Here is a 13,035-nt window from a genome sequence, read left to right as displayed (position 1 = left end):
TAGAGTTAGTCCAACTTGGTCAGGGAGGCTGGGGTGGGAGCCTGCCTTCTGAAAATTGGCACGAGAATGGGAGATTCAGCTTTGGACCCTGGTAAGAATGGGCTGACTGAGGTGTGTGTTCCCATTGCCTTGACTCCCTCTCTGCAGCGGTGGAGGAGTGCAGTGAAAAGGGCTGCCTTGCTGTGTCCCTACTGGAACTGCTGGGATTTAACCTGACCTTCGTCTTCCTTGCCAGCCTTCTTGTCCTGATTCAGGTGAGAATGCTTTTAAAACATTCTTTCTGCCCCCTCCCTCCCTTGTGTCAGGCAGGTAACGCACACAGTCTGTTGCCTACTGCAGCACCTTCTGACTCAAGATTTCAGAGCATTTTACAAATATGAATGAGTTTTGCCTTCAGTGCAGTTTCCCGTCATCCCTTTCTGCATTCACTTGTGGGAGATCGTTAGTCTGCGGAGGTGCTGATGCGCTGTGTTGTGTTACGTGTCCTCCCCACAGCCCATAGCAGCTGGCTCTGGAATTCCGGAGATTAAGTGTTACCTGAATGGCGTGAAGGTGCCAGGGATAGTCCGTCTCCGGACGCTGGTGTGCAAAGTGCTTGGAGTGCTCTTCAGCGTGGCTGGAGGTAAGCGGGAGATGGCAGATACATCGTGGACTAAGTGTGTGGTGGTGAGGAGCAGGGTGTGACGGAAAATCTCCAGGAGAGCCAGTCGGTAGTGGCTCTGCACCTTTGTAGCCAGTTATGGCAAGGAGATCTAAGACCCTGCTCATAAATGCTTGCTGGGAACGTGCTGCCTAGAGCTGCCTGAGTGGGCACCAGGAAGCATTTCCACCACGCCTTGGGTGAGCGCAGACACTGGGAATGGCAGCCCTTTCTGATGGGTGTAGTAGTACAGGTGAAGGGCCACGCTTCTGGTGCATGGCTGGTAGCAAGTGCTCACTGTGCAGTAGCATGTCTGCCCAAACATGTATGCGCCCCAGTGGGATCTACCTGCCTTCCATTGCCTGGACTATTGACATCCTGGAATTGTGCAGCATTCCTGGGGTTCTCCCTTCGGTCACCTCTGGAAGAGCAGGCTCCTACTTCGGGGGTCTGCATTCAGCCTCCATGCTGGGTAGAGTGTTGGGATCTAGCTCTTCCCAGGCACAGGAGTGACTGGCTTCCTTGCTCCATGGCCACTCTGTACTCTCCTGGTACTGCAGAGCAGGACAGAGTGTGCTGGGTTTATCTCAGACTTCTGCAACAAGAACACTTTCTGTTTTTTCAGGTCTCTTTGTAGGGAAGGAAGGCCCTATGATACACAGTGGCGCTATTGTGGGTGCTGGCTTGCCTCAGGTTAGTGCTGGAAATGCACTGAGACTCTGACTTGGGTTCTGTCTGGGATAGGTTAGGCAGTGAGAATGTTGTTCGGACGTTTATCCTTTCTTAGACCCATGGATAAGATCAAGCGTAGAGTGTGTTGGATGAGTTCCCTTAGACTGATCTAATGAAGGAAGGATGATATGGCTGCGTTGGCCTGGTTCTGCTCCCTTTCCACTGTGAGTTTCTAGGTCAGACATCTGGGCCATCTTAAATCTGTGCGCATGCTATAATCACCTCCCTCAGCTACCTGGTGAGGACTATTCCAGGCTCAGGAGAAACCCAGCCCTAAGCAGGGATAAAGACAGGCTCCCCGTGACAGGATCAGTCAGAAATCCTCTTGAGATCATTCCCTAATGGGCTGGTCATACTACTAAGCCCACACACCTGCCCTCTGGGGCACCCCTTCACCAATGTTTCCACTAATCTTTTCCACCCATGTGCAGAATAATTTTATATGTGAATGTGCACCACCAGTAGAAACCAAAAACATAGCTGTGGACGCTCTGCTAATCTGCTGGGTGGCATTGAAATCTCTCCTAAGTGGCCGCAGGGAACACTGTCCTCCACCTTGTCCTGCTGAGCCAGACCCTCTGGTCTTTCCCGGCCAAGGCACAGAATTGGGGTCACAACCCACCGCAGAACAACACAAACACTGAGAACAGCTCATCTCAGGAAAGGCTCAGTCACAGGGATGTGACACACGCTCACATGCACAGCCCCAATGAGATCAGAACCCCAGATAACTTACGAGCTTACTCTGTATGAAACTTTCATGCAGAATAAGAAGGATTTGTTTGCTCCCTTTATCAATGAAAAAAAGATCTGCCCAGCTGTTATCCCTCCCCAGATGACAATCATTTACACTTGTTTTATTAATAAACGGATTTTATTAAATAGAAAAAGTAGGATTTAAGCGGCTGCAAGTGATAAGACCTATCAAAGTAAGTTACTAAGCTACATAACACAAAATATGCCAGCTAAGGTTAATATTCAAAGAAACTTGTAAACATGCAATTTTTTACCTTAATGGTAGTTCGTTATCATCTTTACTGACAAGCTATGCAGCTTCCTAGCTTGGGCATGATCCTTTCCTCTGTTCAGTCTTCCCAAAAGCCATCTGGGTGGTCAACAGGGGGTGTCTTGGTGTCCGGCAACTGCCTATTGTTTTGATTTCCTACCTATAATTGGATTTTGGCCAAGGTGGGAATTCTTGGTATTCCTTTTTAATCCCTATGGAAAAGTACCCCCATCCAAAATGGGTTCAAGCATCAGGTGACCTGGTCATATGTCTTGGCAGAACAAGTGCACAGGAAAAACAGGACTATTCACAGATCATTGTCACGAGTACCAGGCTATTAAGTTCCTTGAGTACTATTAATGGCCTTCATTAGCACATCTAGTTCTATAAACAGGTTTATGCTTCATATTTTTAACTTCAAGTATAGGAATGACACATGCACGCAGATACACATTCAGGGGATGGCAGTTTCTCCAAAGATAGGTTACATGCCACGCACTGCATAAAGCATATTCAAGTTAGTTTCTTTTTTAATAAGAATATGCCTATTTCCATAAAAAATATGGGGGTGCAGCATCACAACAATCTCCTTCTGCAGTGGCGGCTCCTAGGTGTGTGACTAAAGCGAAAGGCAGCACACAGGGTAACCGTTTGCCTTGTGCTAGAACAGGTGGCAAATGACAGCGCTTTCTCCAGCTCTCGAGGCCTCCTGAGTACAGACGCTGCCTCCTGGCTCAGCCTTGCGGCCTCTGGAGTGTAAGTGCTGGCTTCAGGGCCCCTGTGTTGGAGTGTCTGGAGATCTTCTGTACATGCTGAGGAAGGAGGAGGAAACTGACCCTGATCCCCAGTGGGATACATGCCTGTTTAAGCCAAGATGTTGCAGGAAGGGAAGGGAGCATTGGACCTTTCTCTCCCTCGTGCTGAGAGGAGAGGTCAGCAGAGGCAGGTAGTGTGTGCTGTGCTGAACTCATCCTAGGGCAAAGCTCCCAGCTCCTGCATGCACTGAGCTCTGCAGGATCTGCTCCTAGAGCAACCAATCCCTTATCACAAAGTACATTTCCTTGTCCCCTTTTCCCTTTGCTACATCCCTATAGTGGGAGTAACAATATACAGGCAAGAGAGTTGCGTGTTTCCTAAGTTTTGGCTGCTCCCAAAGGCTGTTGAGGGTAGGAGGGGGAGGGGGCTGCCTTGGTTTATCATTTTATCAGTTTTGACTCTGTCCTTCTGTTTTTCAGTTCCAGAGCATCTCCCTAAGAAAGATCCAGTTTAACTTTCCCTACTTCCGAAGTGACAGGTACTTAGGGTGGTCAAGGTGGGATGGGCTTGCTGGATTGGGTGGATCAGTCAGCCCAATAAAGGGAGGGTATACAATTGTATATCCAGGAGAGACTCCTTCCTGGAGCACATGGTTGCCCCCACAATTCTCTTGTGCACATCCCCCTCCAAAAGGGGCTGGAGATACATTGTGGTTAATTTTGTATCAGACCACTGCTCCCCCTTCGATCTCAGATCCTATCTCTGGCTGTGGCCAATGTTTACTGCTTTGGGGCGAGATGATAAATCCAGCCGCAGATCGCTAACTGCACGATGCTGCCCACCAGGCACAGCTGGATACAGGAATAAGACCCCCTTCCTGATCCCATCAAGCAATTAGCGTAGTCCCCGGCTTGATTCTCCTTGTGTGTGCGCACGCATTCGGGGTGGGCTGCATCTGAAGAGTTTCTCCAGTTCCTTGAAGATTGTGACTTAATAAACTCTCATTGTTTCCCACTTTGCTTAGGGACAAAAGGGACTTTGTATCTGCAGGGGCTGCTGCGGGGGTTGCTGCAGCCTTTGGGGCCCCAATCGGGGGTACTCTCTTCAGCTTAGAGGAAGGTTCCTCCTTCTGGAACCAGGGGCTCACGTGGAAAGTGGTGAGAACTTGGGCTCTTTAGATTCCTGTTACCTGAGAGATGGGATTCGAGCTAGAACCTGAGAGATGGGATTCGAGCTAGAAGCCAGTGAGCTAGACTGAAGAATCTGAGATACTTGAATCTGTCACACTGAGCTCTCTTGGCACAATGTAGACTGCTTACAGTGTCCATGCCAGAGGGAACTTCCTAACTCTCAGGGTGGTTAAGCAGGGGAATATATTTCTTAGGGAGAACATAAGAATGGCCATACTGAGTCAGACCAAAGGTCCATCCAACCCAGTACCCTGTCTGCCGACTGTGGCCAATGCCAGGTGTCCCAGAGAGAGTGAACAGAACAGATAATGGTCAAGCGATCTCTCTCCTGCGATCCATCTCCACCCTCTGACAAACAGAGGTTGTGGAACCTCCACCCTTGGGGTGTGTCTAGACTACAGGGTTTTGTCGACAAAATGATACCTGCATCTACACTGCCATTGAGTTCTGCCAACATAACGTCTACAGAGCTCAGCAGTTTTGTCGACAGCTGTAAACCTCATTCTACGAGGAATAATACCTTTTGTCGATAGAGTTCTGTTGACAGAGGGCATTATTTCATCTACACTGACCTTTGTGTCTACACTGTCATGTCGAAAAAGCAGCTTGCTTTGTCGACAGAACTGGATGTAGTCTAGACGCTCTTTGTCTACATAAGCTTTGTCAACAGTATCTGTCGACAAAACTTCTGTTGACAAAAGCCTGTAGTCTAGACGTACCCTTGGAGACTTATAAGAGCAGGTTAGACAAACACCTGTCAGGTATGGTCTAGATCTGGGCTACTCAACATGTGGCCTGTTTGTTTACAGTGTGGTTTCAGTTGATAAGTGTTTTAGTAGTTAAATTCCTGGACTGTTGTGAAGCCAAAACAAAAAAGTAGTCAATATAATGGTCTACTGCTGAGATGTGTTTTAGAAGTTAAATTCCTGGACTGTCATTGCTCATTAAAAATGCTGTCATATGGGTGGAAAATGTGGTAAATACTGCATTTTATTATCCACGGAACTGACTTAAATGGGGCCTGTGTGTTGTGTAGTCTTGTCTTAATTTTTGTATTCATGCCTCAGTGTAGAAGAAGCTATTTGCATATATTTGTATATATATTTGCACGTACGTGCAACCACACTTAAGTTGTGGCCCACAGCACGTGCTGAGGGCCACGAGTATCACTGTGGCCTCTGGGGCTTCCAAAGTTGAATAGCCCTGGTCTAGATGGTGCTTTGTTCTGCCATGAGTGCAGAGGCCGGGACTTGACCCCTTGAGGTTCCTTCCAGGTCTGTGATTCTGTGAATTACAGCTGGGGGTCAGTAGCACTTTCCCATAACTCACTTGGAGGAGGAATTGTTCCACATTTGTTGGGGCAGCACTCAGACGCGGCTTTGCTCCTATGTCCCGTCTGGGCAGTGGAAGCACAGTACGCAGCGGTTAGATTGCTGCATCCCCAAGTGCTGTGAGAAACAGACCTGGCTTTGCCTTAGGGTGGGACACATTCTCAGACTCCGATTGCTGCCCTGGGCTGGAGTTGGCAGACTTCTAGTGCAGTCTTTTTTGTCCTAAGAATAGAAGCCTTTGGTGCTGCGACTTGGCCTTTTCTTTTGCCAGACACATAGTGCAACTTGAAAGCTGTGGCAGGCTACCCTCAGCAGAGCCAACTGAAGGGTCTGAGAGCTTCCCCAAGATGGTAATCCAATCCAGAGCAAATTTAGGCCTCAATTTATAAATTACATACACCAACAAGCTGTGTAAGTGATCCTACACAAATCGATTCTAGGTGCTGCAGATCTGTGCTCATGACTAACGGGGCTGGTTGCAGGAATTACTGGATTAAATTCTGGGGAGCCGTGTTATGCAAGAAGTCAGATTAGATCAGCAGCTCTCAACTTTTCCAGATGCTTGTTCAGGAGTCTGTCTCACCCCCAAATTTCACCTCAATTAAGACATTTAAAAATACACAAGTGTCACAGCACTCCGTTACTGGAAAAGAGTTTGCATTCTCATTTTTACCATAAATCCATTGGAATGTAAATATTGTACTTGCATTTCAGTGTAGAGTATGTAGTTGTGTAAAATCATTGTATGAAACTGTAGCTTGTACTGACTTTGTCAGTGCTTTTGATGTAGCCTGTTATCTAGATAGTTGCCTAGTTTTACGAGTTGATGTACTACCTGGAAGATCTCTGCCTACTCTCAGGGGTACATGTACCCTTGTTGAGAGCCACTGGACTAAGTGATTACAATAGTGTCTCTCTGGTCCTAGTCTCTGAACACAGTCAAAGGGTCACATTTTGGAAAGTGCTTGTAGGTTACAAGTTCCCTTCCCCAGACATGATTTGTATGGAGAGACTGGCCTTCTCACTATTGACTTGGGTGTTTTTCTTGCCTCTCTACTCCTCCAGCTCTTTTGTTCCATGGCTGCCACCTTCACCCTGAACTTCTTCCGCTCCGGGATTCAGTTTGGAAGCTGGGGGTCTTTCCAGCTACCTGGGCTGCTAAACTTTGGGGAGTTCAAGGTATGTTTTTCTTGCTTTGCTGCCTTTCCGGGTGTGCCCTTTTGTAGCTCCTGGCTGGCTTTGTGAAAGGAACGAACACTGTTAGTTGCAGTCCCACAAAGGGGAGTGAAGAGCTCCAGCTGGAATGCCCTAGCTGCTCTTTGGAGTAAAGGGGGGGGGGGGTGGGAAACCGCTGCTCTGTTTTGACAAAGGGAATTAATCCGGTTCTGTGATTGGCGCTGTTGAATGTTTCCTGTCTCTGAGGTAGAAGTGGCTGGCGGATTTAGTGGCTGCTTTGGTACGTCTCCATCTTCTCTTTTGCATCTTGCTCTCATTCCTGCATTTCTCCCCCTTTCTTCCTGCCCCTTCCCGTCCCCCCTCCCCCCTCCATCATCCTTCCTAGTGTTCAGACTCTGATAAAAAATGCCACCTCTGGACGGCTGTGGACTTGGGGTTCTTCATTATGATGGGAATCGTGGGAGGCCTTCTTGGAGCCACTTTCAACTGCCTAAATAAGAAGCTGGCGAAGTATCGCATGCGGAACGTACATCCGAAGCCAAAGCTGGTCAGGTATCCGGTCTCCTTTCTGCCTCCCGCGGTGTAATCTCTGTCTATTTTTGCCCACTGCCTGTGTCCACAGAGACTCAAAGAGCTGCAGGGGCTAAAATATGGAAAAATGGGGACTAGAGAACAGAATGCAAATCCCTCTGAATGAACTAACAAAGCCTGGCAAACCTTATAGCAGGGTAGGCAACCTATGACTGGCCCCTGGCTTGCCTGGATCTGGGCCCCGAAGCTCTGGGCTCTCCCCAGCATCTGGGAGCCTGTGCTGGCACTCCAGTCTCACAGGCCAGTCAGATATGGCAGGGCTTGATCCAATGGCAGGCTGTGCCTGGCAGGGGGGAGGAAGCTGCTGCTCTCCCTCTCCATTCCACCCCCTCTCCCCTGCTGGAGAAATCCTGCCTGGAGGCTTCCCTCGCCCTGCTCTGATTGGCCGTAATTGAGGCCAATAAGTGCAGCAGGGGGTGGTGCCTGAGAGCTGTGGAGGACACAGACCTTGCTCCCCCCATTTCACTCCTGCACCCTTTCTCCTATCCAGACCCCCCCCCCCACAGCCCGCTCCTGCACCCTCCTCCAGTCTTGCACACTACCCCACCCCCAATCCGCAGCCCGACCCTGCATCCCCCTTTCCTGCTCCCACCCTGCATCCCCATTCTGCTTCTGTGCCCCAGCCTGCTTCCTGACAACCCCCTCCCACACCCTGAACCCTTCATTTTTGGCTCCACCCCAGAGCCTTGGAAGCCTCCTAGGCTCTATTGTGTGAGGGGACTATGGGGAGTTGGGGGCGTTATCAGTGAGGAGAGTGTGGGTTGTGTGTGTGTGCGTGTTTGTTTCTGACTTTTCTGGCCCCCGACTGATTTTTTTCTGTGTGTCCGTGGTCCTGACGTAAAGGTTCCCCGTCCCGCTTTATGGCTTCTGCAGAGAGAATGCTAAGCTAACCTCAGCTGCTAAAATTCAACTGTCATGCCCCTTGTGATGCAAAGGAACCAGGAGTCCTTTATGATGCATATGAAGGAGATTCTTTGAGAATGCCGTGCAGTGTACACGGACCCTAGGGATCTTTTCAGTTCTTAGATCAGGGGTGTGCAACCTTTTTACATTCGCAACCCCCGGGCCCAATAAAAGGGGTCGGGAAAAATTTTTGTTGAAGGGGGGGAAAAAAAGCCCTTTAATTGCTGCTCAACTTCAGCATGTGTCACCACTAGGTGTCCCCCTAGGTCTTTTTTTCAGGCTAAATAGTCATGGAAGGAACAGCTGTGTCTAGGACAGTGCCTTTTGCTTAATTGGTTCATTCAATCAGAACATCTCAAGTCAAACCGTGTCCACTCCATTGATGCAGGAAATTAGTGCATAATACAAGCTCTGTTTACAGAAAATTACCATGTAGCTAAGAAGGAAGAGACCAGTTCTGAATGATACAGCAAAGCCCATGGAAGGCAACTTAAAGACGGTCTGTCAGGTGATGCCATCGATGCTGTTTCACCATGTGCTGTGTAGGCCAGAAGCCCTTGAGGGCAGGTGGATAAGTGGAGGAAAGGCTGTAGCAGCATCTAAGATCTTAGTCCGGGCCTCTTGGATTAATATGATGGCAGTAAGGGTCAGTGCAGGGCAAGCCTAGTGCAGAGTTAAATGACTGTGTCCAAATCTTCTCTGGCTGCTGAGTAGCTTTCAAAGTCTATCAGCCTTCTCTGGCCAGCGCTGGTTGGAATGACCATGCTCATTAGATGGCCCATCTTACAGGCTGATTTTAGGCTCGGCTGTCTGCTTAGCGGAGCCCCAAATAGCTGGTTACTGTAGCTCTTTCAGAGCAACGTTGGGATGCAGGGCTGTTTGCAAAGACCAAGGATTTGATCATTCTGAGCATGGTTTTCCCTGCATGGTTTGTGCTTTGTGCTTGCAGAGTCTTGGAGAGCCTGCTGGTGTGTCTAACCACCACCATTGTGGTGTTCGTAGCTTCCATGATTCTAGGAGAATGCCGGCAGATGTCTTCCGCCAATCATAGTGGCAACAGCACTCTGAGCCTTCAGGTAACACTTGTCCACCAGACAGGCACTGTCCCCAGCACCCCAGGAAACATGCCATCAGCTACGTTAATATACACCCCTCATATCCCCCTCTCCCTAGAACTAACACTCTGCAGATACGGCTGCATACACTGCTGAAAGCTTGATGTGCAAGAGAATATTGCCCCCTGGACCAAGGGATGGCAATTGTGTATCTGGTCTCATTTCAAGTCCTGTATCATGTGTCTGGATGTGACTGCCCCCACAGGCAGTGCTGAAAGCTGTGCGTGCAGGTTTATTCTGGTCCTGGTGGCCGCTCCCGGTGTGGTGTGATCGGATTATACCTTCACATACTGCCTGATTGCTCCTGTTTAGGACTCTTCCTCGGAGGATGTGAATGCAAGCATCAAGACTTTCTTCTGCCCCAATGAAACCTACAACGACATGGCAACGCTCTTCTTCAACCCCCAGGAATCAGCCATCCTGCAGCTCTTCCACCAGGATGGTGAGTATCCAGGAGACGACCTACTCGGGTTCCATGCCAGCATCTTCAGAGTCTGGTCTAAGCTTTACCTACGATCAGCCAGAAGCATCTTCAGATTCCTGTGGCTTTCAGGGCCTGCTGTGGACCTGGGCTAGCGCTCCAGCTGCAGTGAGTAGGCTCTGCTGTCCTGGCTTCCCCCTTGCTCTGTCTCACCACCGTCCTTGGGGCTCATTGGGACTCTGGGGCTAAGGAGCTGCTTTGAGGTGGAAAGGAGAGTCTGCAGTGAGGAGGTGGGGAGATCCCAGCTTGACTGAAAGGCTTGAGCCCCTGGGTCATAACTCTTCTTGTGTTGCAGGTACTTTCAGCCCAGTTACGCTCTCCCTGTTCTTCCTTCTCTATTTCTTACTCTCCTGCTGGACGTATGGGAGCTCTGTGCCCAGCGGTCTCTTTGTACCGTCGCTGCTTTGCGGGGCTGCCTTTGGACGCCTGGTCGCCAACCTCCTCAAAAGGTGCCTTGTGTGTGTGTGCTGTCAAACGCTGCTGAAGCTGGCTAGGCACTTGAGCAGCTTGGTCCTGATGCCAGGGCACTGTGTGTGCTTCCTCCCTAGCTACATTGGGCTGGACCACATCTACTCAGGGACCTTTGCTCTGATTGGTGCAGCAGCCTTCCTGGGAGGAGTGGTCCGCATGACGATTAGCCTCACCGTTATCCTGATAGAATCCACCAATGAGATCACCTATGGGCTTCCGATAATGATCACCCTGATGGTGAGCACCATTTCAACGCCCCTTTCGTGGTTCTTGGCTAGACTCTGGCTTCTCACTGCTTGGCTGAGGGAGGCTCCCATGCACATCCATGCTATCCATCGCCTCTCCGCTTTGAGACCCAGGAGTCTTGTGCTCGCAAAGCAGGCCAACTGCTGCTTTTCTGTCTTTGCAGGTAGCCAAATGGACAGGAGACTTCTTTAACAAGGGCATCTATGACATCCACGTGAGCCTGCGAGGGGTGCCGCTGCTGGAGTGGGAGACGGAGGTGGAAATTGACAAGTAAGGACGTGGCTCTTGGCCGTACCGGTGTTGGAGAACTGCTTGTTATTCTCTGGACCGGTGGGGAATGGGGCACCCCTTCCTATGGGACTTCCCTGGAGTGTTGGGGAAGTAGGTGGAGATGGTGCATGAAGCCAGAAGTGGGGTGGGAAAGCTGGGGCTTGAGAAAAGGTAGATGGCGGAGTGATCAGCATCAGGGCTATTAGCCAGGATGGCTAGGAATGGTGTCCCTAGCCTCTATTTCTCTGGAGGTGGGTGATGGGAGGGATCACGTGAGGATTACCTGTTGTGTTCCCTTCCTCTGTAGCATCAGGTGTTGGCCACTGTCGGCAGACAGGGCACTGGGCTAGATGGACCTTTGGTCTGACCCAGAACGGCCGATCTTATGTTTTTAAGGCACTCCTGCGTGCTATCCCTTTCTCTGCCACTGTGGACTGGGAAAGTCACCTGATTTCTCTGGACCTCCTTTTTCCCTCTAGAAACAGCACTAATATCTCACCAAGGTTCTTGGACTGACTGAAGTGCGTTCCCCAGCTACTCCGAGAGCCTCTTTGCTCTTTAAGTGAAGGGAGGCAGCCAGGTGGGCTCTGCCTGACATGGCTCTAGAACCACTGACCCCAGGGTGCTTTCCCATATACTCAGGGTGCTTCCTGTAGAACGGCACAGCCTAGTGGTGCGACAGGACAGAGCACCGAGGGGCTTGGTGAAAACGTGGGGGCTGTATCTGCTGGTGGCTTCATGTGACATATCTCTTCCTTGGTTTTCTTTCCCTTTCCTGGTGGTGTTGCAGGAACCTTTGCGTTGTCTAACATAGGTTGCAGGCTCTTTGGGGCAGGAGCCTTTGTCACCTTGTCTAATGCATCGCGTGCTCCTGCGATGCTAGGTAGGGAACGCAGCTGCCTCCGTAACCTTCGAGCTGCTCTCTGCAGACAGGGTTGGTTGGAAGGGCAAAGGCATCGCAGAAGGGAAATGAGTTGCATAGGGTTCTCTGAAGCTTGTTCGGCACCGTCCTGCTTTGCAGCTAGCATGTTAGCACCCCCAGGAGCCACGTAGTGACTTCGCATTTCTCCACTGCTTCAGGCTGAGAGCCAGTGATATCATGGAACCCAACCTGACCTACGTGTATCCCCACACCCGGATCCAGTCGCTGGTCAGTATCCTGCGCACGACAGTCCATCATGCCTTCCCTGTGGTGACGGAGAACCGGGGGAATGAGCGGGAGTTCATGAAGGGGAACCAGTTGATCAGCAACAACATTAAATTCAAGGTGAGGAGGAGGTAGCAGCCTGGTAATCTTGGGAATACGGGGCTTTTCACTGATGCTGGAGGGGGGCGGCTTCCTGTGTTGGCTGGGCTGTCGGTGCATGAGTCATGTTGCCTCAGCGTGCGGCTTGTCCATGACTTTGTCCCCACAATACATTGTGTTGTCAGGAAGAGTTTCCCAATATTCTAAGCGTGTGGCAGGAGGGATGGAGTGAAGTTGTCGTACTGCATGAGGAAAGATCTCCATGGGCCATGGTGAAAATTCATTCCAAGGGGACACTGGCAGGGCTGGATGGGAGGGAGTGAAATGCGAGTGAGTTTGCTGGATGGAGCTCTGCTGAGCTCATAGTAGGCCTGTTTCATCTCTCGTGCCTCTCATTTTTAGAGAGTGAATCCTGCAGGCCTGGGAGCGCCTGCCAATACGATGCAAGCAATCCCTGGGATAGCTTCCTAGCAGATAGCCCTTTGCTAGCCACATATACTAAAGCGAGGCTTAGATCAGAAAGAGCTCATTCTGGCACTCCGTGGATACAGCCCCGATCTCCCTCTTTTGCACAAGATCCATGTCCCTTGGGTAAAGTTTCTGCCCCCACCCCCTCCAGAAATCCAGCATCCTCACCAGAGCCGGAGAACAGCGCAAGCGGAGCCAGTCCATGAAATCGTACCCCTCGAGCGAGCTGCGCAACATGTGCGATGAGCATGTGGCGACGGAGGAGCCGCCCGAGAAGGAGGATCTGCTGCAGCAGATGCTGGAGAGAAGGTGAGCTGGCTGGAAACAGAGTGGGCTTTATCTAGGGTACTTACGTAGTCCCCTTTACCATAGTAACTGAGCACCTCACAACAACTCACTGTAGGTTAGGCCCA

At 50.4% G+C, this 13,035-nt stretch overlaps 1 protein-coding gene across 1 annotated transcript in view; it reads left to right on the top strand.

The window, feature by feature from the left end:
- The window catches only part of CLCN6 (Cl-/H+ antiporter 6), a 28,132-nt gene that overhangs the window by 6,167 nt on the left and 8,930 nt on the right, over positions 1-13,035 (top strand). The window contains exons 6-19 of the mRNA XM_075906604.2: positions 148-254; positions 496-622; positions 1,266-1,333; positions 3,614-3,672; positions 4,159-4,291; positions 6,721-6,834; positions 7,217-7,383; positions 9,275-9,401; positions 9,753-9,882; positions 10,217-10,370; positions 10,470-10,629; positions 10,802-10,908; positions 11,989-12,175; positions 12,774-12,931. Of these exons, the coding sequence (XP_075762719.2) occupies positions 148-254; positions 496-622; positions 1,266-1,333; positions 3,614-3,672; positions 4,159-4,291; positions 6,721-6,834; positions 7,217-7,383; positions 9,275-9,401; positions 9,753-9,882; positions 10,217-10,370; positions 10,470-10,629; positions 10,802-10,908; positions 11,989-12,175; positions 12,774-12,931 (1,798 nt within the window). The remainder of the gene's footprint in view (positions 1-147; positions 255-495; positions 623-1,265; positions 1,334-3,613; positions 3,673-4,158; positions 4,292-6,720; positions 6,835-7,216; positions 7,384-9,274; positions 9,402-9,752; positions 9,883-10,216; positions 10,371-10,469; positions 10,630-10,801; positions 10,909-11,988; positions 12,176-12,773; positions 12,932-13,035) is intronic.

The sequence above is a fragment of the Pelodiscus sinensis genome, chromosome 24 (genome assembly GCF_052426305.1).
Source record: "Pelodiscus sinensis isolate ZL-2025 chromosome 24, ASM5242630v1, whole genome shotgun sequence".
Taxonomy (NCBI): Eukaryota; Metazoa; Chordata; order Testudines; family Trionychidae; genus Pelodiscus; species Pelodiscus sinensis.
The sequence above is the reverse complement of the archived record's forward strand: the minus strand, read 5'-3'. Positions and strand labels throughout refer to the sequence as shown.